The 25,465-nt window shown below is 39.9% G+C and overlaps 1 protein-coding gene across 2 annotated transcripts in view; it reads left to right on the forward strand.

Annotated features, from left to right (window-relative positions):
• Positions 1 to 317: 317 nt before the first annotated feature.
• Positions 318 to 25,465, forward strand: part of Fbxl4 (F-box and leucine rich repeat protein 4) — a 63,982-nt gene continuing 38,834 nt past the window's right edge. For both annotated transcript variants that reach the window (XM_051160700.1, XM_051160691.1), the window contains exons 1-4: positions 318 to 464; positions 9,210 to 9,295; positions 10,035 to 10,616; positions 20,861 to 21,206. In XM_051160700.1, the coding sequence (XP_051016657.1) occupies positions 10,105 to 10,616; positions 20,861 to 21,206 (858 nt within the window). In that variant the 5' untranslated portion in view covers positions 318 to 464; positions 9,210 to 9,295; positions 10,035 to 10,104. The remainder of the gene's footprint in view (positions 465 to 9,209; positions 9,296 to 10,034; positions 10,617 to 20,860; positions 21,207 to 25,465) is intronic.

Here is a 25,465-nt window from a genome sequence, read left to right on the forward strand (position 1 = left end):
AATTAGTTGGTGGAATGTGCCTGTAGAGAACTTAAAACATATTCCACTGCACCGGGGTAGAAACGCCTTTTGTATAATATCCGAGTTGAGTCACCAAGTCCGAAGAAACCCCAGCAGAACTACTTCTCATGGAGGGCTGTCCTTGGAGGCATGAGTACCGTGAAGGTTCTGCAACCACCGCCAGGCCAGAGCAAATTAGCCATTAATAAAACCAGCACTACTTTCCTAAGCGGCTCAAACTGCAGTTCAGCAGCTGCCACCAACACCACCACCGCCACCGCCCCACCCCTGGCTCCGCCCTTCTCCAGGCCCCGCCCCTCCCCGCGGCCTCGGTCTTCCTTCCGGGTCGCGCTGGGCCGGGCTCTCCGCCGCTACAGCAGCGCGGGATCCTAGGAGCGGCCCCCTGCTGCCCACGCCGCGGGCTGGAGGCGAAGCCCTGTTCGCCCGGTCCCGGACCCTGCAGGGTACAGCGCTTTCTTCTTTCCTCCCTTCTCAAGGTCTTGACGCCCTCTCGGCCGTGGGCGGGGCCGGACGCGCGCAGCTCTGGGGAGCGCGGGGCAGAGGCCCTCGGCCCACGCGTGCCTGTGGTGCTGTCCGGCTCTGCTAGCGGCAAGACGTGGGTGTTGCGACCTCTTCTCGCTGCTCTCTTGGGCCTAGCGTGCTCACGGCGAGCTGCGGACACGGGGCCTGCGGGCCGCGTAGCCTTGACTTCTTCCCTTCCTCTTGTCCACGCAAGCCAGTGCTATGAGATGCTAGGCTGCAGCCTTCTTTGCACCGCCTGGGGTGGGCCCAGCCGCTTGTCACTATGTTTTGCTGTGGGCCTGGCTCTGCATTCCCTTGGTTTCCCAAGTGCTCTGGGACTCAGAGCTTCCAGGAATCCATCCTACCTGCAATCCACAAAGGATTAGGAAGTTAGGTGGTAGAAGCCTGGGGTCACGTGCTTGTCGCAGGCAGTGGCTCACTGGTCTGGCCTGGTGGGAGCCACCTGCTTCCTTGGCTTCCCGCGCACACTCGGGTCTAAGTTCTGCAGACAGGCACATTGCTAATCTTGCACACTCTCATCCTACACGATATTGAGTAGAGGGCACTCCCTTTTCTGGAGTAAGTTATTTGGGTCTTAACCAGTGGCGCTGAATATTAGACAAGTCTGAGTATTCGTTGAATTGCATTGCTTCCAGACTTGAATACTACTTTTTAAAACTCGTGTCTTTGATGTGAAAGTCGGATAGGTCGGCGCATAAGATGCTTCATTCTTGTACTTAGACCCTGATACACTGTGGTCCTCTGTCCACTGCTATCTTACACTGGTGTTTTGCTTCCAAATATGGTCTTCAAGTAGCCGCTTCCTGGTCTTTCGTTAACATGTCAGTCTTACTGCTCAGTCCTCTCAGTGTTGGTGGAATTAATATTTGCCCTCCTCATTGATCTAACTTCGGAATCCTCTTTGGCCTTACATAATGTGAACTGTGAAAGAAGTTACCCCTCTCTGCCGATTGGTTCGTTGACTTACTCAGTTTTGATGTGAGAGAATAATACTGTACGTTTTGGATTTTTGCTAGCCAAAGAATTCATCATAAATTTTGGATTCTGGTTTTGTTTTTGGTTTTTTGGTTTTTTTTTCTGACAATCCTTGCATACGGTGGACACTTGTGCCCGTGTATTCTTGAGACTTTCCGAACTGTTGGCAGTGGCCTACTTCCCGTGTTAATGCCACGCTGCTCCTTTAATTCCAGCTTTACGGTGTGTGGCGATTTGAACCTTGTCTGGCATAGTGAACATTTAGTTGGGGGCAAGTTGGATTCCTTTCTCGTGTGTGTGTGTTTGTGTGTGTGTGTGTGTGTGTGTGTGTGTGTGTGTGTGTGTGTGTGTGTGTGTGTGTTTAGTTGGCGCTCACTTTGTAGCCTTATCTGGCTCTATTAGAGATCTGGTCGCCTCTGGCTCCCGGGTGCTGGGGTTGAACATGTGTAGCATGGTACCCAGCTGAATTCCTTTGCGTCTTGCTTCTCCCTCTAAAATGCCTTGCCAGGTTTTGAAAACAAGAATTTGTTTGCCTTGTTCTTAGTCAGTTGAATTAATGGCCGTCGTTAATCAAACCCTCTGTTGTCCACTCGGTTCACTCTGTAGAGTTAGAGTTGCTCCTCACAGAAGCTGATTCACCATCGGCACGTGTATTGACTCGGGACTTTGTCTTCCTATGTGTAGTGTATCTGCCTTAACGGTGCGAACGTACAGCATGGAATGCCTGCTTTCAGCGCTAGTAAGCTCAGCGCTCCTCTCAGGTATCCCCTTGATATTCCAACAGGGCATCCCAAATGGAATCAGTTTCCTGTGTTATATATAGTAGACATGTAAGTAATAACCACTGCTTAGATTTCTCCCCTTGCCAGATAGAAAAAGTGTGTATAAATGTGTTTCTAATAGTCTGTGGTATAGCTCTCTACGGCTCCTACTTAGTAATAATCACCGATGAGCATATCTTTATATATATAGACATGACATCTTATCTTTTAAAGGTCTTTTTGGTTCATTATTGTAGGAGCAACCTAACATTTAACCAATCCCCTCTTGATATTTAGGACACTACAGATTTATTTCTCTTACCAGTGAAATTCCAGGATCATTTCTTAGTGTGACTAGCCCTTTCTTGTCTCCTAGTTCTTTCTGCTTGGTTTCAGTTAGTCTTAGTTTGAAAATATTAAGTGGAAAATTCCAAGGGTAAACAGTTTGTAAGTCTTAAATCATGCACTATTCTGAGTAGTGTGATGAAATTGCATGCCTTCCTGACCTGTGAACTATATCTTTCTAGCCCATCTACACACTATGTGCCCATTACTTACTAAGTAACAGACTTGGCCATCAGATTGTCTGTATTCAAGTAACCTTTTTAAATTTAATGTTGCCAAATTTGGAAATCCAAGTATGTCAAAGAGAAGTCAGCTGTGAAGTGCGTTCTTTATGATTATGTATGTATGGGAAGTATGTTATGTATAGAGTGAATCATATTCTACCTAGGATTCCCTACTGCCCATGGTCGGGGGGGTGGGGGGGAATCTTAAAACATCTCTTGGTGACCTAGGGAAATTACTGCATGTGTTTGCATATTTGTTTATTTTCTTGGTGCAAATGATTAAGTTGCTGGGCGAAAAGGTATTTATAACTTTTCAATTTGCAGAGATTCTTCCATAGTGCCCTGTAAAGCGGCTGTTGATAAGGAGACAAAGGAGATGGGTCAGTACTTGTTGTTTTTGCAGGAAACTGGGGTTTGGTTCCTAGTACCCACAAGCACCTGCGGTTCCAATTCCAGGAGATCCAATGCCTTCTGACCTCTGCAGACACCAGACATGGTGCACATACATACGTGGGGTCAAAATACTTACCCACATAAAGTTAAATATATAAATCTGAAAGGATAAATTGTTAAAAAGATTGCTAAGACCAAACATATATAGTTTATTAATGCTGCTGCATTTGTCAAGTTGTTGTCAAGAGTGGTTACAAGTCTGTGATTACGTCCTGCTTGGAAACCAATGGTCTGTGGACACTGTCATTGTGTGCTGTCCACAGGGCAATATGACAAGGGCCACCGTGACACTAGCACTTGTAGTCAATTGTATTAAAGGGGGGAATCCTGAGCCTTTCATAGTGTGCTGCAAGTAGACCTGTCTGTCTTTTGGCTGAAGATGGGGACATACATGAAGGTTATTTTCCTGGATAGGTAATAAACCTACCTGCCCTACCTTCCTAGGGAGACTTCTTTATCTGCAGGAGCATTTGCTGTAAAAACAGCGCAGCCATGTTTGAGGCATGCAGAAACACACCCGAACAGTTAGCTCCTGCTGAGATAACAGGGTCACTTTTTAATTTGTAGTTTAAGGATGAAAACTAGTATCTATTATTGTTTTACTATTGCATTTCTTTGCTTATTGAGAAGGTTGGATATCTGAATTTGTTTAATGGTCATTTAAATTTGTGTTATGTACCATACCCTTTGTTTATAGTTTTTAGCTGCTCCTTTTACTGACCTGTTATACTATACCTCTTTATATATTGGGCCATTAAGATTTGATAAATCATTCATTAATATTTTTCTTGTTTCCTTCAATTTTCATTTGTCTTTATGTGCATGTCTGGGTACCTGTGGAGGCAAGAAGAGGATGTCCGATTTTTTTTCTCTGGAGCTGCAGTTATAGGCAGTTGAGAGCTACCTGGGTGGTTCCTGGGAACTGGAGTCAGGTCCTTTGGATGGGCAGTAAGCATCTTTACCACTGAGCCATATCTTCAGTTCCTACTGCTTCTTTTAATGTTGGTTCTGAGAACTTTTGCTGTATAAATAGCTTGATTGTATTTCTCTCAAAATTCATTTTGTACTTTAATATAACTTCGTATGTATTTTCTTGGGATATATATTTTCTTAGAATGCAAATTATGACCCAAAGTTAATTTAAAAGAGTTCCATCATTTTAGTCAGTAGAGACATATGATACTGAACACGAATTTTTGCTAGGCAAGATATCTGTATATCTTCCAAATGTTTTAAAAAATGAAGTAAATGCATTCTATTTTGCTATACAAAAGTAGATAGCTAGTATTTGGTTATAGTTAGTATGGTTTTAACAATTAGGGATGCTGTTTTTTTTTTCTTGTTCTTCAACCTTACATGCCTAGATTTTACTATGAGTTAAACTGTGTGTGTGTGTGTGTGTGTGTGTGTGTGTGTGTGTGTGTGTGTGTGTTAAAAATTCAGGGTTCTTCCAAATCTTCACAGTCTTTCCAATCTACCCTTTCTTGTCCATCATGAGACAGTGAAGAAGAAGGTTAAGTGTAGACACTTAGCATCTAAGTAGATACTTAGTAGTATGTGTAAGATACTTTGTCTCATGGCCAGTGGCTACAAACACCTACACTGTGCCAGACAGCATTGTGGGCAGGAAGAGGCTTTCAGTATCCATGCCTCAGAAAATCATCATTCAGCGCATCTGTCATCTCTGCTTAAAAAAAAAAAAAAAAAAAAAAAAAAAAAAAACCCTGTTTTCTCTGCTTTAACTAAACTAAACAAAAGTTTGGTGGTGAAATGTTGTAGAAGGTTAGATATGCTTGTTAAAGAAACCTGGAGAAACAGGAATGAGAGCAAATGCTGCAGAACTCACCATTATTAATTCTTCATTTTAGTTAAGTTCGAGTCCAAGCTCATACATGATTCACTCCCTTCCCAAGACACTTGTTGTATGGGCAACAGGCTTCTGAGGAGCATACTGTAGCCCAGACTCTTTGTGTTACATCCTTACTTTTTTTTTTTAGCTATACTTTGCAGACTGGAAGAGAGTTACCCCATTCCTTTTAAGTTTTAATCATGTGTGTCCTCTGCCATCAGACCCGGGTAGGAGTAATTTTCTCTGTAAGTCCATTTAAAAACTCCTCCTATATATTTTATATTGGAGCCTGTGCTTATCAGGCTTTGCAGTATAACAGAATACCTGACCATCCATTTAAGAAGAGGATGGGTTTATTTTGCATCAGGATGTTAGAGGTTCTAGTCATGCTCATGTGTCCCTGTTGCTCGAGGCTATTGGTGGCACAGAACGTGATGACAGAGCATGTGGTGGAGGAGGCCTGTTGACTTCATGAAAGTTGGGAAGCCTAGGAGGAGCCACGGTCCCCATATCCTCTTTAAGACCTTGTCTCCGGTGACCTCTTTTCAGTAGACGTCACCGCTTAAAGGATCAAATATCTCCTGTGGTACTTAGAGGCTGGCAACTAAGCCTTTGTTTGACACATCAGCCTTGCTTGGGCAAGGGCAGGGGCCACTGAGCCAAATCATAGCAGGCCTTAGTGAAATGCTTTAAGAATATCTTTTTTCAAAACATTTGAAAAGTATTTATTCTGCTTGTGTGTGTGTGTGTGTGTGTGTGTGTGTGTGTATGTGTATGTGTGTGTGTTTGTGTACAAAAGGGCAGTGTTCTTGGAGGCCCTAAGAGGGCGTTAGAATCCCTGGAGCTTAAAGGTTACCGCCTGTATTGTCCTTGGCTGGTGCCTTAGTTTGAGCGGGACCCCTGAGCCCAAATCTGCCTATCATAATGTTCTACTTGTAGGTTTCTAGGACCCTCTGGATCCTTCTACTTTGCCATTTTCCCATGCTTCTCTCATCTAGAGTCCCAATAGGATGTCCTCCCCTCTGTCCCAGTTTCCTGGTAAGTGAAGGCTTTCATGGGACATGCCCCTTGGGCTAGTATGCAGATAGTGGAGAGTGGAATAGGACTTTCTTACGTACTCTGGTGCCTCACATTTGACCATGTGAGGGGGGGAGACCTGGTGGCACTCAGAGGAAGGACAGCAGGTTACCAAGAAGAGACTTGATACCCTATGAGCATATATAGGGGGACGTAATCCCCCTCAGGAACAGTCATAGGGGAGGGGAATAAGGGGAAAAGGGGAGGGAGGGAAGAATGGGAGGACACAAGGGATGGGATAACCATTGAGATGTAACAAGAATAAATTAATAATAAAAAAAAAATAAATTCGGAAAAAAAAAAAAAGAATCCCTAGAGCTGAAGTTTATAGGTAACTGTGAACCATCTGAGATGCTGGGTGCTGGGAACTTAACTCCTGTCCAGTGCAAAAGTGATTTGCACTCCTAATGACTGAGTCATCTCCACACCCCCTGCCCTGCACAAATAAACAAGTAACTTAATAAAATGCTTAATTTGAGCATTTACTTAAAGGAAGAGAGGCACTGAAAGGTTTAAGATACCATTTTTCTATCATTTTGTTGTGCTGTATGTTTCCGTATGTTTTAAGCATGTAGGATTGGAGTGTAGATAATTGTGATGAAAGAAGAGAGGCTTTTGCTAATTCTTGAACTTTGGTACTGAATAGCATACCTGATTCCAGAACAGCATTAGCTGTACTTTATAATCTGACCCCTGTAGTTTTGACTCTTCTCTTAGTTTAGGTCCCCTCTCTCTCCTCTGTCTCTGTCTCTGTCTCTCTCTGTCTCTCCTCTGTCTCTGTCTCTCTGTCTGCATCTCTTTGTCTCTGTCTGTCTGTCTCTCTCTCCCATCCCTGCCCCTCTTCTCTCTGAGAACTTTTACAGCTGTATTTTTCTAGTTCTTCATAATCAGTCCATGGTCTTAGCACAGATTTGGAGTGCTAAAGCTGTTTCCTATTTGAGAAAATAGCTGTCTTTTACTTCTCCAATCATATCTTTCATGACTCTTTCTTTAATTTCAATCAGAGTTCCTTTGTGGCCAGAGTCAAGTCTCTTTTATGTATTCAGAGCTGCTTTTGTACTAACAGAAGTTGCCGCTTTTTACATTCTCTTTGAACAGTAAAATTTCAATATGTATACTATTCCTTCTTGGACGGCTTCAGGGAAGTTCATGCGTTTGATTCTTTCTTATTGTGTTTCCATTTTTATTATCCATTTTCCTCCTTTTTCTTCATATCAAGATATGGACTTTTTCCCATATGAACCCTATCTTTAGGAAGTACTGACTTCATTTCTGTGTTTATTTTAAAGTTGCTTATTATTCTTTTGTGGTAAATCTATATAAAACAAGAAATATTTATTGAGCTCATATCAGGCATAGTTAAAAGTAGAATACATTCTCTAAATTTGAGAAACTCATAGTCTGTTGGGAAAGAACCATGTCTTTACAGGTGAGAGACGGTGAAGGAAACATGAATGATAGGTACATTCTCAACCTCACTCTGGGTGAGAGGAAGGAGGCATGCTCTGCCTCACCTCACCTAAAGACTTGAAGATATCAGGCATGGATAATTTGTGCTCTTGTGGGCGGGGCCATGGGTCTGCAGGAAGACTAGAGAGTGCAGGGCCTGGGAGACTGTGGAAGAGAAAGACAGGGGAAGACAAATGCTAAGGGGGTTGAACTTTGTTGTACCTCTCGTACCACAAACCCTGCTAGGAACATTTTTTCCCTATATAATTGAGAAGGAGGAAGAGGAAGAACACCTAGGATGGTGGCTGTAGAGAGGACATAGGATGTGTGTTACTGTAGAGGAGGCGGGGATGAATACTGAAAACTAAATCATAGGCAGCTGGTTGAGTAAGTGCTGTATGAGCCACAATCAATTCTAATTCTACTCTCATGACCTTTTGTTTGTGTCTGGATTTCTAGATTGAACCCCAAAGTCTTTTCCTTGAATAGCCTTTCTTGATAAGTCGCAGTGAGAATGGAGCAGAAGGAATTTTGAGAGGTAATGTCTAACGGTTATGCTGACTGTCTGCTCGACTAAAGCTCTGTCCGGTGGCACCTGCCTTTCCTTCCCTGAAGGCCTCACTGCCTTTGCCCACAAGGTCTTCCTCTGGATATTCTATATTTCCCTGTCTTAGAGGGTGCAAATTCCTCTCTGTTGTCTTCACTAACTGATCTCTTTATTATTCATTTTGTAGTGACTGATTTTTCCCTGGCATGCGTCTTCAGTAAGGGTTTGGTTCTTTCCTGTATGGAAACAACCTTACAAAGATGCTTCATAGTTGAGCCTACCATGTCCAAAATGCTGGCAGTTTGAAACTAGTTTTGCTTCCCCAGTTTTTTCACAGTGGCAGATGGAATTACAAACTATGAAGGTGGTGCAAATTTAGGCCCTGCACAGGGCACTTGCCTGGTTGGGCTGACAGTGTGCCTATCTGTGGGCTTCTGGCGAGTGAGCCAGTTTGATTTTCTGGTTTCCTGGGCAGGATTCTTTCTTATCTCAGCTTCATTAAGGTCCTTCCACACATGATCTGTCTTTGTAGATGTTAGACATTTCCTCTCTGCTTGTCCATGTGTTCTGCTGTTACCATTCTGGCCAGTAAAGTAATCTGTGAGTCAGGTGAGTGCTGGTGCCTGTCCTCTGCTCTGGACCTTTCTGTCTCTCACAAGTGTGCATTCTCTACACTTGTTTTACACTTGACCCTTTATTATTGCACTACTTAGAATTTTATACAGCAGCTCAGTGTGTTTAGACCATAATGGCATAGAGAGGCAGAAGGTGCTGTTGTGTATTTCTAGAATTTTCTGTGCTCTTTTGGTTTTGTTCCACATCACCTTTCTGTCCGTATGCTGAAGCACAGAGTATGCGTCAATATCAAGAAAGGAGCACCATTGCCTTAGTTCCCTACTTTAGAAAAAAAAAAAAAAACCAACTAACTTAGAAATAAAAATGTTTCTTTAAATTCTGTCTCACCTATCTCATTTTAATGTCTGTAGGTGAAAGCAGCATGCGTGTTTCAGATAGGTGGATGGGTGCCAGCTCCTGCGCTTTCCATGTGTGTCACGTGACCATTCTAGCTGGGGTAAGTGACTCCTAAGAGTGGCTGGCAACAAATCAGATGCCAGGCAGCTGAGAACTGCCCTAAGAGATAACACTAAGCGTATAAATTAAGTACCAGCTGTTGATCTGTGTTATGTAAGGCAGTTAATTTAGTGGGTCTGAGCTAACCATCATCTCAAAACTGTATTCCCTTGATGCGGAATCTGCGCATAGCATGTTTGGGAGAGAAAAATAACTAGCAACAGGGAATCAGGACCAGGGTGTTGGCTCAGCAGGTGAAGGTATTTGCTGGGCCTAAAAATAGGGGATGTTTGTTAAAATGTGAAGTTATGTCAGTGCCTAAGATGACTTGAGGTAAAAGTAGCACTTGAGCACTCCACCATTATTTATTACATAACTTTACTTTTAGATGTGTGAGAATCTGGTATTTCTTGAGTGATGGTTATTTTATATAAAATATGGATGGCTCCAGGATTCATAGTCTTCCACTGCCTTGTATCAGAAGTTTATATATATATATATATATATATATATATATATATATATATATATATATATATATATATATAAATTTCTTACAAATTGCATTAAATAGACTGTTTATCCAGAGATCATATTTATAGTTGAAAAACCTACATTTTCAGCTGTCATTTTAGGAGATGACACTGGGAATAAGGCCTCTTTCTTGCTGTACCCATGCTTTTTTTTTTTTAATTTGCTTATTTAAATTATTTTACTTCACCATGCCATTCATTTTGTAGACCATCCTTCAGAGTTCATGCATCTCACTGAGGACTCCTGACCTTTTGAAGCTTCATAATTCAGGACTAGATGTCACCAGTCTTTCCCATGTTAACCGTTCTGACCATGTTTTATTATATGTGCCTTCGGCGCCGAGCCAGGACAGCTACAAGAGGAGATATGATGAACACCCATAGGACTATAGTACCCAACAGCCGGACTTCCCCTCTCAATGCAGAGGTGGTCCAGTATGCCAAAGAAGTGGTGGACTTCAGTTCCCATTACGGCAGTGAGAACAGCATGTCCTATACCATGTGGAATTTGGCAGGTGTGCCAAATGTGTTCCCAAGTTCTGGTGACTTTACACAGACAGCTGTGTTTCGAACTTATGGAACATGGTGGGATCGGTGTCCCAGTGCTTCCCGGCCATTCAGAAGAACACCATCTAATTTTCAAAGCCAGGACTATGTGGAACTTACTTTTGAGCAACAAGTATATCCTACAGCTGTTCACGTGCTGGAGACCTACCATCCTGGAGCAGTCATCAGAATTCTGGCTTGTTCAGCAAATCCCTACTCTCCGAATCCCCCAGCTGAAGTAAGGTAAGACTCATAATGTCCCAAGTCATGAGGATTGAAGGTTGGGTAGTGTCAGCACTGGAGGTGGGTTTTCTTTTTTCTTACTGACAGCATCCTCTTAAATCGGTGAGGTACCTTTGATTTTGAGAGCTTTTAATGTACTGATGAAGAAGAGAGGTCACTCATATGAAAACTGAATGCATGTTTTCTACATAAAATGCCACACATTATAATCATAGATTGTGTTATTTGCTTGTCAGAGAATTTACCCTAAAGGAAAAGGCATAGTTTACAGTCATGGTGCAATCTGTGGTGTCTGTAGGTATCAGGACTTCTAAATTTATTTTCAGGCCAGCGTCATGCTAATTGTTTTAAAATACTTTTAAGTACAACTCAAGATAGGCCTATAGAGTGAAGCTGTGGAGAGGTCCTTAGGAGATTAGCCTTGATGTTAGGTGAATGCTTTCATAGTCAGCATGTTCATTTAAAGATGCATGCTAAGTTGTTGTTGTTGTTGTTACTGATTTATTAACACATCAGACAGAATATATCTGTTTCCAGGATGGCATTTCTGATTTCTGCCTATTATTAACATATTAAGGATCTGGTCATATCTCCATTTTATAGCATCCTACATTTTTATTAAATATTTAAAAATTTTTTTTTATTAATTTATTCTTGTTACATCTCAATGTTTATCCCATCCCTTGTATCCTCCCATTCCTCCCCCCCCCCCCATTTTCCCATTATTCCCCTCCCCTATGACTGTTCCTGAGGGGGATTACCTCCCCCTATATATTCTCATAGGGTATCAAGTCTCTTCTTGGCTACCTGCTGTCCTTCCTCTGAGTGCCACCAGGTCTCCCCCTCCAGGGGACATGGTCAAATGTGAGGCACCAGAGTACGTGAGAAAGTCATATCACACTCTCCACTCAATTGTGGAGAATATTCTGACCATTGGCTAGATCTGGGAAGGGTTTTAAAGTTTACCTCCTGTATTGTCCTTGGCTGTTGCCTTAGTTTGAGCAGGACCCCTGGGACTCTAAATTGAGAGACGCATGGGAGAATAGCAAAATAAAAGGATACAGAGGGTCCTAGAAATATTTAAAAATTTTTACAGATACATTTATATTATTACACATATATACAATAAACTACCTACATGCTGAATTTTAAGAAGTTGCTGTGTTCCCCCTGCAAAGCAGCCTCATGACTCTTGTTTTCTACATTTCCCTGTGGGTGTGTGTGATAAAATCACCTAGGCCACTTGTTTAAATGTAAAAAATGCAGCCATGCATGCATGTCCTTTCCTTGTGCCTGTGACCCATTCTGTCCCCCAAAGAAAGCTCTTGTAAAGTTTTATTGGTAGTTTCCCTTTCTCTGTGTGGATATAAGTGAGCCAAATGTATTTTTTATTCTTCTTTGTCCATACAATAATTAATGTTCAGGTTGTTTTGAATCTGATTTGGTTCACTACATTGCAGTGAAGCGACTGCTCATTTGTTTCTTTCTTGTGTGTAATATGCTCCACTTGTGTGCCTTGTTTTTTACTACTCCTTAATTGATAGGCACTTAGCTTTAGCCAGTCATCTTCTATTAAAAACATTAATGCAAAGAATATAGTTACCATATATCACTTCACTCTTTGGTAAGTCCTGTGGGATAAGTTCCCCAGAAGAATTACTTGACCCAGGACATACATATTTGTAATTTTAGTGCATGGTGCCAAATTCCATATAAAGAGTCTATACCTGTTTATATTTCTACAAGAAATGTAAATATGGGCACACTTTGCCAAAAGACTCACCATGTTAATAAGTTTCATAGTTTTATAATTTATTGGGTGAAAATACTATGTTTTGATATCTTTATTAAAATTATTTCATTGTCTCTGAGGTTGAATACCTTTTCCTATATCTAAGAACCATTTATAAATCCTTTTCCTTTGCTTATCTGATCATTTTGTGTGTTATTTTACTTGCTGATATCTCTGTTTTAGATCTTTATGTCAGTCTGAAGTTACTCATTCACCAAGCATTTTAGTGTCTGTCATGTGCTCCTTGCTATTATAAGTGTTGAGGATACATCAACAACAATGCACATAATAAAAACTTTTGCCCTTTGAGCTTATTCTAGCTGACAGTGGCTCCTGGGCACTTTTCACAGGTACCAGTCAACTGTGAGAGCCCAGATGCTAGTGTAGGAGAAGTGAAGCAGAGCAGCTCCTAACACACACTGCTGGCTTGCATCTCTGTCCTTAGTTCCAAGGAACATGTTCCTATCCTGCCAAGAAACAAATACAGAGGTCAGCTCAATTATTTCTGGAAACATCTTTGATAATTTATTGTGTACAGTGTTGTTAATGAATTGCTAAAAACACAAACCGGGATCTTATATACAGACTTCTTTCCTGAAAGGAAAAAAAAAAAAAAAAAAGCAGGAGTTTGGAAAAGATCTTTTCTCATGTGAAAATTATTTATAATATTCTGTCATTCTTTGTCTTTCTTATGAAGTTATGCACATTTTAAAAACTGAACAGACTTGAGATCTTCACAGCCTTTGCTTCAATCCCAGATATTGCTGTATACCTGATTTGATTGTGTAATTTAAAAATTTAATTTGTAGATGCCTCTGATTTGCTTTACTTAATTTTAGCTTTATTCCTTAGAAAACATCAACAAATTGTAAGAGAAAAGGAATAATATCAATATATATTCTTGCAATATAAGAAATTTTATTCTGGTTTGATCTTGGAAACAGAGTTTCATTCAAGCCCCAAGCTGGCCTGGCACTCACAGCAGTCCCCCTTCCACTGGCACTCAAGTGCTGGGATTACTTAGCTCACAAAGGCAGTTTACTGATTGTGCGTGTAACAGATGCTTTATTGTCTACAAAGAAAGTGAAAAGATACCTATAATTCTTCTGGTCAGATTTAGTAACTTAATATTTTGGTGAGTTTCCTTAGACAGTGGGAAACATTCATTGAACATCTTTCTCTGCTGGGAACAAAACAGAGAGCCACACAAAGATGACTTTTCTTTTGAGTTACAGGCCATTCTGGAAGAGGGCTATGTCATTTTAGGGGACATGTACTGGCTAGGGGGAAGCTAATGTGTGTGTATGGCTCTGGGAAGGGTGATCTAGTTGTTTCCTCAAGGAAGTGGATTCACTCAGGGATGAAGGTGGCTCCAGCAGGGCTAAGAACCGTGGAGAAGGATAGCACCTTCAAAGGTTAGATCCATGCTTGAAGCAGTGAGAAAAGCCCAGCTATTGGGGCCTTAAACTCAGGAGACGAAGTAAGATCTAATTTAGAGTTTTCTGGAATTTGAGGTCTTGGAGCTGTTCTTGGCAGTGGCTTTCTAGAAGCTACAGGAAGACTCCTATTTTTTCTACAGAAGTTCTCTGAGAGATACCAACAAGGAGAGGGACACTCATAGGAGAAGGGTACAATTCTCTGTTGTTTCTGTCTCTTATACCAGCCTGAAAGTACCTGCCAGCCTCTGGCATGCTCTGTAGGGATGGAAGGGGACAGACAAACACTGGCTGTATGCTACTCAGGAGCCCCTGGTAGTTTTGTGAACAGGGCTGCAGATGAACATCCCAAGGAGCAAAGCAAGACTGTCTGGTGGATGGATACAAGAAGAGACCAGTGGCTATGAGTGGGAGAAAAGAGTCAGCTACTGCTAACTAGACTATGTAATAACAGTCAGATCACTTATGTTGCTTAATATGCAGACATTAGAAGACAAATGAAAGAGCAATACCATTTATCATCAAATCACTACTACTTATATCAACATCATGAATCTTGAATAAAGAACAATTTTACAATAATGTGTGTATCTTTGTATGTGTATAACAAGGTCATTCCCTTTCTCTTACAATCAGGAAAGCTCTGTCTTATACTGGATAGTTGTCTCTTGTTTTAATCGAACAGTTTCGTGACATTTAGAATTTGAAATGAACTCGGTTAGAGTATATTGGAGTAGTTCAGGCATTGTATGTAGAAAATGAGCTTCCTGTAGTCTCAAACATTCAAAAATGTAAAAGCCCTGCTTTCCTATTTCTTGTGATTTTGTTAGCCAACAGCATAGGAAATTACAGGCAGTTCCTCTAGAGTTTTGTATCTTTTTGGCATTTTGACTACTGCCTTCTAGAGAGGAGAAGAAAAGAGGTCATACAGAGTGACCTGTGGCTGAGGATCAGAAGATAGGCTAGCTCAGGGTTACAATTTGAGGAGAGAGAAAGACGGTAGGGAACAAGGCAGAAAATGACCAGTTGATGTCACACTAAAGAAGCTGAGTTTATGTTATTGGGATAAAGTTCTGTTATTGGTTTGTTTTTTGAGTGCTTATAACCCAGTGCAGTTAAGAAAGCAGAGCGGCGGAGGCTGCCATGGAGAGTTTGCTGCCAAAGGAAGTTGCTTAAGCAGCAGTTTCATGAATTGCCAAATCCTGCTTCCCTTGTCCTTGTGGTCTTAGGACTGTGATTTTTATCACTCAGTCATAATTGGCCATGCCTTTCACACAGAATGGTAGCTTGTTACTTTCCAGTTGGCCATAGACTGAACTGTTGTCTCTAAGTACATATATAAGCTTATTTATTTGGTGGGTTTTATTTCTAATTTCAGAAGAGAATCTTCAAAAGATAACAGACAAGGGGGTGATTATTATGGTTCTAGAAACTATAAAAGTTCCTGTTGCTGTTCTTTGTTCTGTGGTGTATGATCCCTTTGGGAATGAGTTGACTAGAATTCTCATGAAGTATGCTACTTCTGAGCATACCCAATGGAAACAATCATCTTACCAAAAGCAGCTGTACACCTATGTCTAATGCAACACTGTCTATTATAGCTCAGATATAGAATCAGCCTAAATGCAATTCAACAGATGAATTTATAAAGTAAACGTGGCATACATGCTCAGTGTATATCAGTCAACAATAAAGAAGAATACAGTTTTGTCATTTGCAGAAAAAAAGGTGGAATTGGAGGACATTATGTGTTCTTCACTTAAGTGGAGTAAGTCTGACACAGTGCCCCATGTTCTTTCTAATATATGGAAGCCAAAATAAAGTCAACCTAAAAGAATAGTGGCTGTTAGAGATTGAGAGTACTATTACCGGGGTCAGGGGTAGATTAGGGAGCCTAGGTTTGATCATTGTATATTGCATACATATTTGAAATATCGCATACACATTTGAAAGATTCCGTAAATACATGCTACAGAAAAAAATTTAAAAAGAATTCTCATTGAACTTATGCTTTGATTCTTGAAGGTGGAAATGACCATGTTTTCCTCCTTCTCTGCTCACTGAGGGTTGGGCCATATGTTCTTAGTTCCACTTTGGCTGAACTGGTCTATCAGGATACTTATTTATCAGTGCTTTCCTTCTCTATATTTCTTCTTGAGTCTTATAGATGCTTGTCTATCTCAGCTTCTATGTGCCTTACTCTAGTTTATTATATAAATAAATAGTTTATTATATAATATGGGCAGTTATAATAGATTAGATACATATATATTAAACATTTAAATATTATTGACAATCAGTGAATACACATTCCATCATAAGGATACATGGCTCACTATGACAGTAGAGATTATTATAAACAATAATTCAGTGGTTATTCTTTTATACTGCCTGCCATAAGCTCTTTGGAAAGCAATTTTTAAAATACTATATATTAAGAGTTAAAATATGCTTTTCCCTTTTATTGAAAAAGATTATTTTCTCATATATCCTGGTTTCCCCTCACTTTATGCCTCCTAATTCCTCCCCACCTCCCCTCTCATCTGGATCTACCCCCCTTTCTGTCTCTCATTTGAAAAGAACAGGTTTCTAAGAGATATTATTAAACATATAACAAAATAAAATATAATAAGATATAACAAAAACTATCTCATCAAAGTTGGACAAGACAAACCAAGAGAAAGAAAAGGCCTCAATAGAAGGTACAGTAATCTGAGACCCCCTTGCTTGGATACTCAGGAATCCTATAAAAACACTCAGAAATCCTATAAAAAAAACACTAAACTGAAAGGCATAATATACATGCCAAGAATCTGGTGCAGACCTATGCATGTCCTGTGTATGCTGCCTCAGTCTCTGTGAGTTTGTATGAGCTTTGCTCATGTAAATTCAGAGAGCCTTATTTTCTTGTTATCCTACATCGCTTCTGGCTCTTGTACTCTTTCTACCTCTTCTTCCTCAGGGTCCTGAGCTCTGAAGGGAATTATATGGTAGAAAAATCCCATTTATGGATGAGTGTTCCAAGGTCAGTTGGTTGGTCAGTCTGTCTGTCTTGTCTGCCTGTCTACCTGCCTGCCCTCTCCCCCACCTAACTCCTGGGGTTTGAATAGGTATGGCCCCCATAGATTCATGCATTTGAATGCTTGGCCATAGGCAGTGACACTATCAGGAGGTGTGGCCTTATTGGAGGAGGTGTTTCCTTGCTAAAAGAAGTGTGCCACTGTGGAGGTGGGGCATTAAGGTCTTAAATGCTCAAGTTTCACCCAGTGTGAAGCACATCCTCTTCTGCTGCTTGTGTCTCAAGATGCAGAACTCTAGCTCCTTCTCCAGCACCATGTCTGCCATGCTGCCAGCTTTGCACCATGGTGACATGGACAAATCCTCTGAAACTGTAAGCCCCAGTTAAATGTTTTCCTTTATAAGAGTTGCAGTGGTCATGGTGTCTTTTTTTTTTCTTTTTTTATATTTTATTAATTTATTCATATTACATCTCAATGGTTATCCCATCCCTTGTATCCTCCCATTCCTCCCTCCTTCTCATTTTCCCCTTACTCCCCTCCCCTATGACTGTGACTGAGGGGGACTTCCTCCCCCTGTATATGCTCATAGGGTATCAAGTCTCTTCTTGGTAGCCTGCTGTCCTTCCTCTGAGTGCCACCAGGTCTTCCCATCCAGGGTATGTGGTCAAATATGGGTCATGGTGTCTTATTACAGCAATGCAATCTAGCTCCCTCTGTAGCACCATGTCTGCCTGTAGGCCACCATGCTTCCTGCCATTCACAATGGACCAAACCTCTGAAACTGAAGGCCAGCACCAATTAAATGCTTTCCTTTGTTAAGAGTTGCCATGGGCATGGTGTCCTTTCACAGCATTAGAGAATTAACTAAGACACCACTCTTCAGTGAATACATACCCTATTTCTCTTTCTGGGTCTGGGATAACTCATTCAGGATGATTTTTTTTCTAGTTGCATCCACTCAGTATTTCATTTCTTTTGTCTTTTTTTCAATTTCATTTTTTAATAGTTGAATTTCATTACACTGTGCAAATGGATCACTGTTCTTGATAATTTCTTCTGCTCAGGAACATCTATGTTTCTAATTTCTAAGTATTATGAACACAGCAGCAATGAACGTGGTTGAGCAAGTGTCTCTGTAGATAAGAGGAAACATTCATTGGCTATATGCCCAAGAGTCATACAGCTGGGTCCTGAGGTAGATAGATTCTCATCTTCCTGAGGAACCACCACACCAATTTCCATAGCGGCTGTACAAGTTTGCATTCCCACAGCCAATGGATGAGAGTTCTCCTTACTCAACATCCTTGCCAGTATGAGCTGTCACTTGGTTAATTGATGTTAGCCATTCTAACAGGTGTAAGATGATGTCTCAAAATAGTTTTGACTTGCATTTCTCTGATGACTCAGGATGTTGGACTTTTCTTTAAGTGTTTATCAGCTGTTTCAGTTTCCTCTACTGAGCATTCTCTGTTTAGAACTGTACTTCATTTTAAAATTGGTTTCTTGATACCTAGCTTTTTTTGAACTCCTTATATATTTTGGGTTTTAGTCCCCTATTGTATGTGTAGTTGGTAAAATCTCTTCCCACTTAGTAGGCTGCTACTTTGTTCAAATGATGGTGTGTTTTGCCATGCAGAATCTTCTCAAGTTTCATGACATCTCATTTATTAATTGTTGATCTTAGTGCCTGCAGTATTAGGAAGTCTTCTCCTGTGCCAGTGAGTTCAAGACTATTCCTCACTCTCTCTTTTTTCAGTTTCAGTGTATCTGGTTTTATGTTGAGGTCTGTGGTCCATTTGTTGTTGATTTTTGTACATGTGATAAGTATGGATTCATTTGGATTCTTGTATATGCAACCATCCAGTTTGACCAACACCATTTGTTGAAGATGCTAACTTTTTTTTCCAGTGTGTGTTTGTTTTCTTTACCTAAAATCAGGTTTCTATAATTGTGTGGATTTATATTTGGGACTTCAATTCAATACCATTGATTGATGTAACTCTGTGTGTGTTTGTGTGTGTGTGTGTTTGCTGGTCTGGGGTTATTTATTTGATTTTGTTTTTAATGTAGTTAATCTCTTTTGCTTAGAAATTTTCTTCCAGCACGGCTTTATTTGTATTTTGATGCTGCTTAAATTTGGTTTCATCATGTAATGTTTTTTTTTTTTTTTCCTGTCTATGGTGATTGAAAATTTTGCTGAGTCTGTGTTGTAAACCATGGATTCTTAGAGTATGCAGGACATCTGCCCAGACCCATTTTGGCTTTTCGAGTCTCCATTGAGAATTCTGGTGTGATTATGCTTTTTCCCCTGGGTATTGGGAGCTAAGACTTCAGAATAGGAATGGGCTAAGAGGAGTGGGTGACGGGCCCACATGAGGGAGAACAGGGTGCTCCACCAGGAGCTGCCTAGTTCTTTGGGAATGGGGGCAGAGAGGAATGGGAGGCTGCAGCAAATGTTGAGCTGTAGAGCTAGGATGAGACTTGTGGGTTGGACTTGGAGGAATGGAGGGAGATATAAAGATCTGCTGTTATCCTAATCACTTCCCTGGTCAGAATGGCCTGTGGGTTCCTAGGGAGTGGCAGCTGGGTGTGGAGGTAAGATAGGATGAGGAGGGAGGTCAGGTAGGATGAGATGATCTGTGTGGTCCACTGAAGATGGGGGCAGAGGGAAGGGATGCTATGGCAGGAACTCTTCTACAGAGCTGGGGCTAAGACTGGCAGATAGGACTTGGAGGATCTGAGGAAGAGGTAAAGATCTGCAGTCAGCCCACGTGCTTTCCTGGCAGGAGCCAGAGACAAAGAATATTTTTTAAATTAAATTGATATTTCTGTTAGCCAAAAGAAATGATTATATGCTTCTTATTTTCTCTGTTATATTAGATAATAATATTTAAGTATTTAATTATAACCTCTATGAAATTATTAACTATGTGGTATCATCACTATTTATGAAGAATCTTCATGTAGTTTTAGGGAATAGTTTTATAAGAAGATTTACATGGACATGTTAGAGTAATAGAAGTACATTGTACATTTCTCTGGAAAAGACATGAGTATAGACTCAAATTAGTTGTAAACTTGCTGTGGAAAAAGGAAGGATAATTTGGCTGGAAAGTGGAAGTCCTATTGTAAGGATAGGAGAGAATGTTATTCTTTTGTTCAATGTTAGATACTTGTTAAGTATTAGGTATATAGGTGTGACTAAAAGAATAAAAAAAAATGGCAGTTCAGGATAAGGATATATAAGACAATTTCCTGAATATCTGGACAAATTTCATGACTGTATTTAAAAAAACAGGAAAGTATTGCTTGTAGGCTAGGGAGATGGCTCAGTCGGTAAGTGCTTAAGGACAGGAGTTTCATCTCCAGATCCTCTGTGAAAACAGCTGGGCATGTTGTGTACACTTATAAGTTCAGTGTGGGCAAAGGTGGGGCCAGTCATCAAAACCAAAACCGACAAGGTCGTGGTGCTTAAGGAATGGTACTCATGGTTAATCCCCTGCACACATATGCATCCCCCCCACACACAAAAACATGGTACTTTGAGCTTGTATGAGGCCAGTAACAAAAACAGAAATGTTAGAGAGGACACCTCAGTGAGGTGAGAGGGTCAGCTTTATTCTGTGTGCATATTTTTTCTCAGGGTTATTATTCTGTAAAACTGAATTTGATTCTTAAGATACCTTAACTATTGATTCTAGTCTGTAACCAATGTGAAATCTTGGGGAAAACGCAAAGAATTTTTGGATGGCTTTTAGAATATTTTAAGTAACAATATCTTTTGGGGAGGGGTGGTGTTTTGAATTTTGTTGTTGTTTGTTTTTGCCTTTTTTTTTTTTAAAATAACATTCTGGAAGTGACTTGTGTTTGATTCTGTTCTCCCTGTTCGATCCCTTTGTTTAACACTGTACTAGTGGGGTGAGGGTGGGGGGCTGTACCCTAAGAGTAACAGGGAGATTTCATTCTAAACTGTAGAGACATTTCTTTCTTTGGCAGATGGGAGATTCTTTGGTCAGAGAGACCTACGAAGGTGAATGCTTCCCAGGCTCGCCAGTTTAAACCTTGTATTAAGCAGATAAATTTTCCCACGAACCTTATACGTCTGGAAGTAAATAGTTCTCTTCTGGATTATTACACCGAATTAGATGCAGTTGTGCTACATGGTACAAAGGACAAGCCACTGCTCTCTCTCAAGACTTCACTTGTTGACATGAATGATCTAGAAGATGATGACTATGAAGAAAAGGGTGGCTATGGAATGGATGATCTTAACAAAAAGTTTAGCAGTGCTGCCCTTGGGGATGGGCCAAATAATGGGTATTTTGATAAACTGCCATATGAGGTAAGTCGAAAATAGTTGCAGTAGTGGATATAGCACTACTACAGAGTTTTGGTATTTTTGTTTGTTTGTTTGTTTTTGTTTTTGTTTTTAACATGAACTGAGTTTTAGTATACAAATAGTATTGTTATTTTACAATGCCAACATCTCTAGGGGTTTCTTTTGTGTTTAAAAAAAAAAGAACTCTTCTAATGAAAATATCATACCTGTAATAGTTAGGGGAGAATGGTCAATATAAACTAGACAATCTTAACTGACAACCTTAAATAAACAATTCTAGTTATTTTGTTGCATTTCTTTGTTATGAATAATAAAGTAATATGACCCACTTTAAATTCCAAAATACAAGTGCATTTTAAATTTACAATCACATGTTTATTCTTTAAATTTATTATAATTTATTCATATTTCTTCCCTATTATTATCCCCTCACTTGTATCTTTCCATTGCTACTCTTCCACCCCATTCCCCTCCCCTAGACCTCTGACAGAAGGAGCCCTCTTCCCCCACCATATGACCACAGCCTATCAGGTCTCATCTGGGGTAGCCTGCATCCCCTTCCTCTGTGTGCCCACACACAGGCCTCCCCACCAAGGGGAAGTGATCAAATCAGGGACACCAGAGTTCATGTCCGAGGCAGCGCCTGTTCCCCCCACCATGAAGTATGAGCTGTCCAATGGCTGTATCTGAATAGGGGTCTAGGTTCATTGTATGCATTGTCCTTGGTTGGTGCAACAGTTAGCACTACAGAGTTCTAATGTCAGAGCTAATGCTTGCTTTGCTGTGCATCAGAAGAATAGCGGCATTTGTGAGGCATACAACATCTGATGTTTTAAAGATTTGGCATTTGGAAAAGGAAAAGCTAAAGAAACATTTTAAATAATTTTGCTTTTGTTTTGCATTGACTTCAGAGACTCTGGGTAAGCTATTAGATTGTGTTCTATCACTACTTACTAACAACCCAGTAATACTATACACCGATAATAAACTGTACCTCATGGTTCTTAATTGTTTAGTATAGTAGTATGTACTTGACTTTATATCTGTTAGATTGAAGATTAATAGGTCACTTAACAGCCACAGCTTCCCTGAAAGTCACCTTTACTAACTGGAGTCTATATTCTAACTATAAGTTTTGGTCTAGGCTGGCCCAGTGTTCCTTTTGTTAGAAATGACCATTTGATATATAGTTTGAAACCTTGTTTTCAGTGTTTCTGTATTCTCTCGGAGTCTTCCTGTGATTATTTAGCTTACTTAGCTCCAGGCTTCAAATGCCAGGAATATTTTGTAGCGTCCTGGAATCAGGTAGAACAGGCATTTATACCTTCCTTTGTAGTACTAGAAAACATTATGGATATTTTATCTTTCAATTAGTGCTATAAGTAGCTAAATTTGTATGGAATGATTAGACAGCCTTCTGAATGCCAAAGAGTAATAACTACATCTGTTGGACAGTTTAAAAGTAAGATGCTGTAGCACATCTGTAAAGTAGCTAAAGTTGTTAAGACTAGAAGAATTTAAGGGTCCAAAGTATTAAGTCAGTATTTGCAGAGCCAGGGTTTCACCCAGGCCTTTATGGACAAAGAACATCACAGATGGTGCAAGATCATCCATACCTTAAAGGGGAAAGGGATGCTATGTGCAAAGATTTGAGTTGGGAGAGATGGGAATAAGATGATGATAATGTCATCCCTTGGGGCTCTGAGATCTGTGTGGCAACAGATCTCTAGAAAATGAGTCACCTTTCACCACGTCTGAAAACTATTAAGATAGAAATTCAGATTTAATATATTTTAAATTATTTTGAATTTTATCCAAACCTGACAAAATATCCAGCTTATAGCATTAAGGGAAGTGATGGTAGCAGAAGGAAGAGAATATCCAGATGTGAGAAGAACAGCTGTGGGCTGCTGGGGCCCCAGCACTTCTGTATGCCTACAACATGAGATCTGACGAGCAAAGTGCAGGCCATGGAGATGCCACATACACGGCTGCAATACCACCCTTGCTTTGCTGAACAGCCTGCTCTACTGCCCCAAAGAGCATTCTTAAGATTTACCAAAAGCTTTGCATTTTTTGCAGTCCAGCCAGGAGTCTTCAGGGTGCAGTATTTTTTTCAAGGCTTAGTAAAATTGGTTGAGATAGAGTTAGAGATACTTCAGAATTAATAAATAATTTGCTGAAAACCTAGAGCCAATACATGATTATCACTCATGCTTTATGCTTTTTTTAAATAACATTTTGAATGGGAAAGAAGGGTATGAAATAATAGCTAATATTTCAGGAATTGTCCATAATTTTCAGTCAGTTTTATATGTGCCTTATTCCATAACAAAGAGCATATAAATGAGAGTCTGTGTAGGTTTATTGTAGGTGTGAGCTGCCCCAGCCATAGAGAGCAGTGGGTAGATTCTTCCTTCAGTAGAGTAGGAAGGTTTCTGTGGTATGGATTGTGAACTGTTAGCTTGTTAATATGGTGAAAGGAAAGAGCATATAAAGAGTTTCAAATACACGCAAAAGATTTAGTCAGTTCAACACTCTAGAGAAGCCAGGATGTAGAGCAAGTGTTCTTGGAAGGATTAGGTATAATGAAAGAGGGTTTCATGTAAAGAATCAATGCTGCAAAACAGGCTGAACAGTCTTACAGAGTAGATTGAAGTTTGAGAGCTGGTAGACCTGCTGTGGGTGGGGTCCTTCTGAACCCGCCTCATCCACTGTTCACTGTGGTCTTGTAAAGGTGTTTCATGCCAAGATGCCCCTATAAACTCTGATAGACACTAGATACTCTATTAGTAATGACTGAGAGCTGTGTCTGTTTGGCCTAAAATCTATTATCTTTTATTCAACCAAACTCCAAAAGAGTTGTTTTTACATGTTAATGTCATAGTTTTGGTGACTTTTCACTCTTTTTATATTTCAATATTTTCTCAAGATTATGTTAAGTATCAGAATGTTATTATTTCAATATTATATGTCTTCATGTAAAACAAAGCTTTTATTTTTATTTATTTTGATTATGTATACAGTGTTCTGCCTGCATGTACACCTGCAGGCCAGAAGAGAGCGTCAGATCACCTTATAGATCACTGTGAGCCTCCTTGTGGTTGCTGGGTATTGAAATCAGGAGTATGGAAGAGCAGTCAGTGCTCTTAACCTCTGAGTCCAATATTTAACTTTTAAACTGGAGACTGTAGTTTGGATTATGCCAGAAGCTGCTAGTGGTTATTTAAGTACTAACACACCTGGAAGAAATAAGTTATTCATCTTCTGATTCAGAATTATCTTTTTGCACTTACTGTTTAAATGTTCCATGGAGCTAGCATGGTGACGCATACTCTAATCTCAGCAATCAGAAGATGAAGACAAGTGGATCTCTGTGAGTTCTAGGCCAACCAGTAAGATTCTTTCTCAGAAAAAGGAAGAAAGAAAAGTAAAAGAATTCTATGAAAATAAAATTGAACATTATTACTAAAATATACTTTATGAATTCTGTAAACTTTAAGGTAACTCAGATTCCAAGGTCAAATAATTCATAGTTTCTTTCAAATATTTAACAGTCCATTCTGATTAAACTTTTATGTAGTAAAGAAAAGCTTAACTTTTATGAACTAGTATATTACTATTTAAAACTAAATAACAAGAATTTCAGACCATTTTTCTTAGTATTTTTTTATTTCTATATAGATAATATGATGACAAATAAAATTAGCTTAAAGCAATACAAAGATCTTCAAGGATTTATTTCTGGTATTAAGCATATCTTCATGTTAGAGAGTCAAGATGATAACACCATAGTACTAAGTCAAAGGGGAAAAAAAAAACTAGCTGGCAGAGTGAGAGCTAGAGAGGTCTCTGTATTTTTACCCAGTTTTACAAAAGTAAGTAGTTTGTTATTTGCTAGTCTAGCCAATAGCTCATATAAGTATGAATGTTAGAAACACCAGGTTCTAGGTGGTAGGTAGCCTCTAGGCATATGTACACTTGAGACACTTGAAAAATGTAGCTGAATTCAGATGTCTCCAAAGTAGTTTCCAGGCTAGCTAGGCCTACAGAATGAGACTGTTTTTTTTTTTTTTAAATATGTTTATTAAAGTTTTGAAAGTATATATATGCCTTATCTTCATGTCTCATATTAGATAAGTTGAATTAAATTGAAGATAAAACCAACAACAAAACATTACTTAATACCACTCTGAGAGCTCTAGTTAACACTGTGGATATGAGAGAGACATAAAAAGTATAATTTTTGAAAAACAGGCTAT

Source organism: Acomys russatus, chromosome 2, assembly GCF_903995435.1.
Source record: "Acomys russatus chromosome 2, mAcoRus1.1, whole genome shotgun sequence".
Classification (NCBI taxonomy): domain Eukaryota; kingdom Metazoa; phylum Chordata; class Mammalia; order Rodentia; family Muridae; genus Acomys; species Acomys russatus.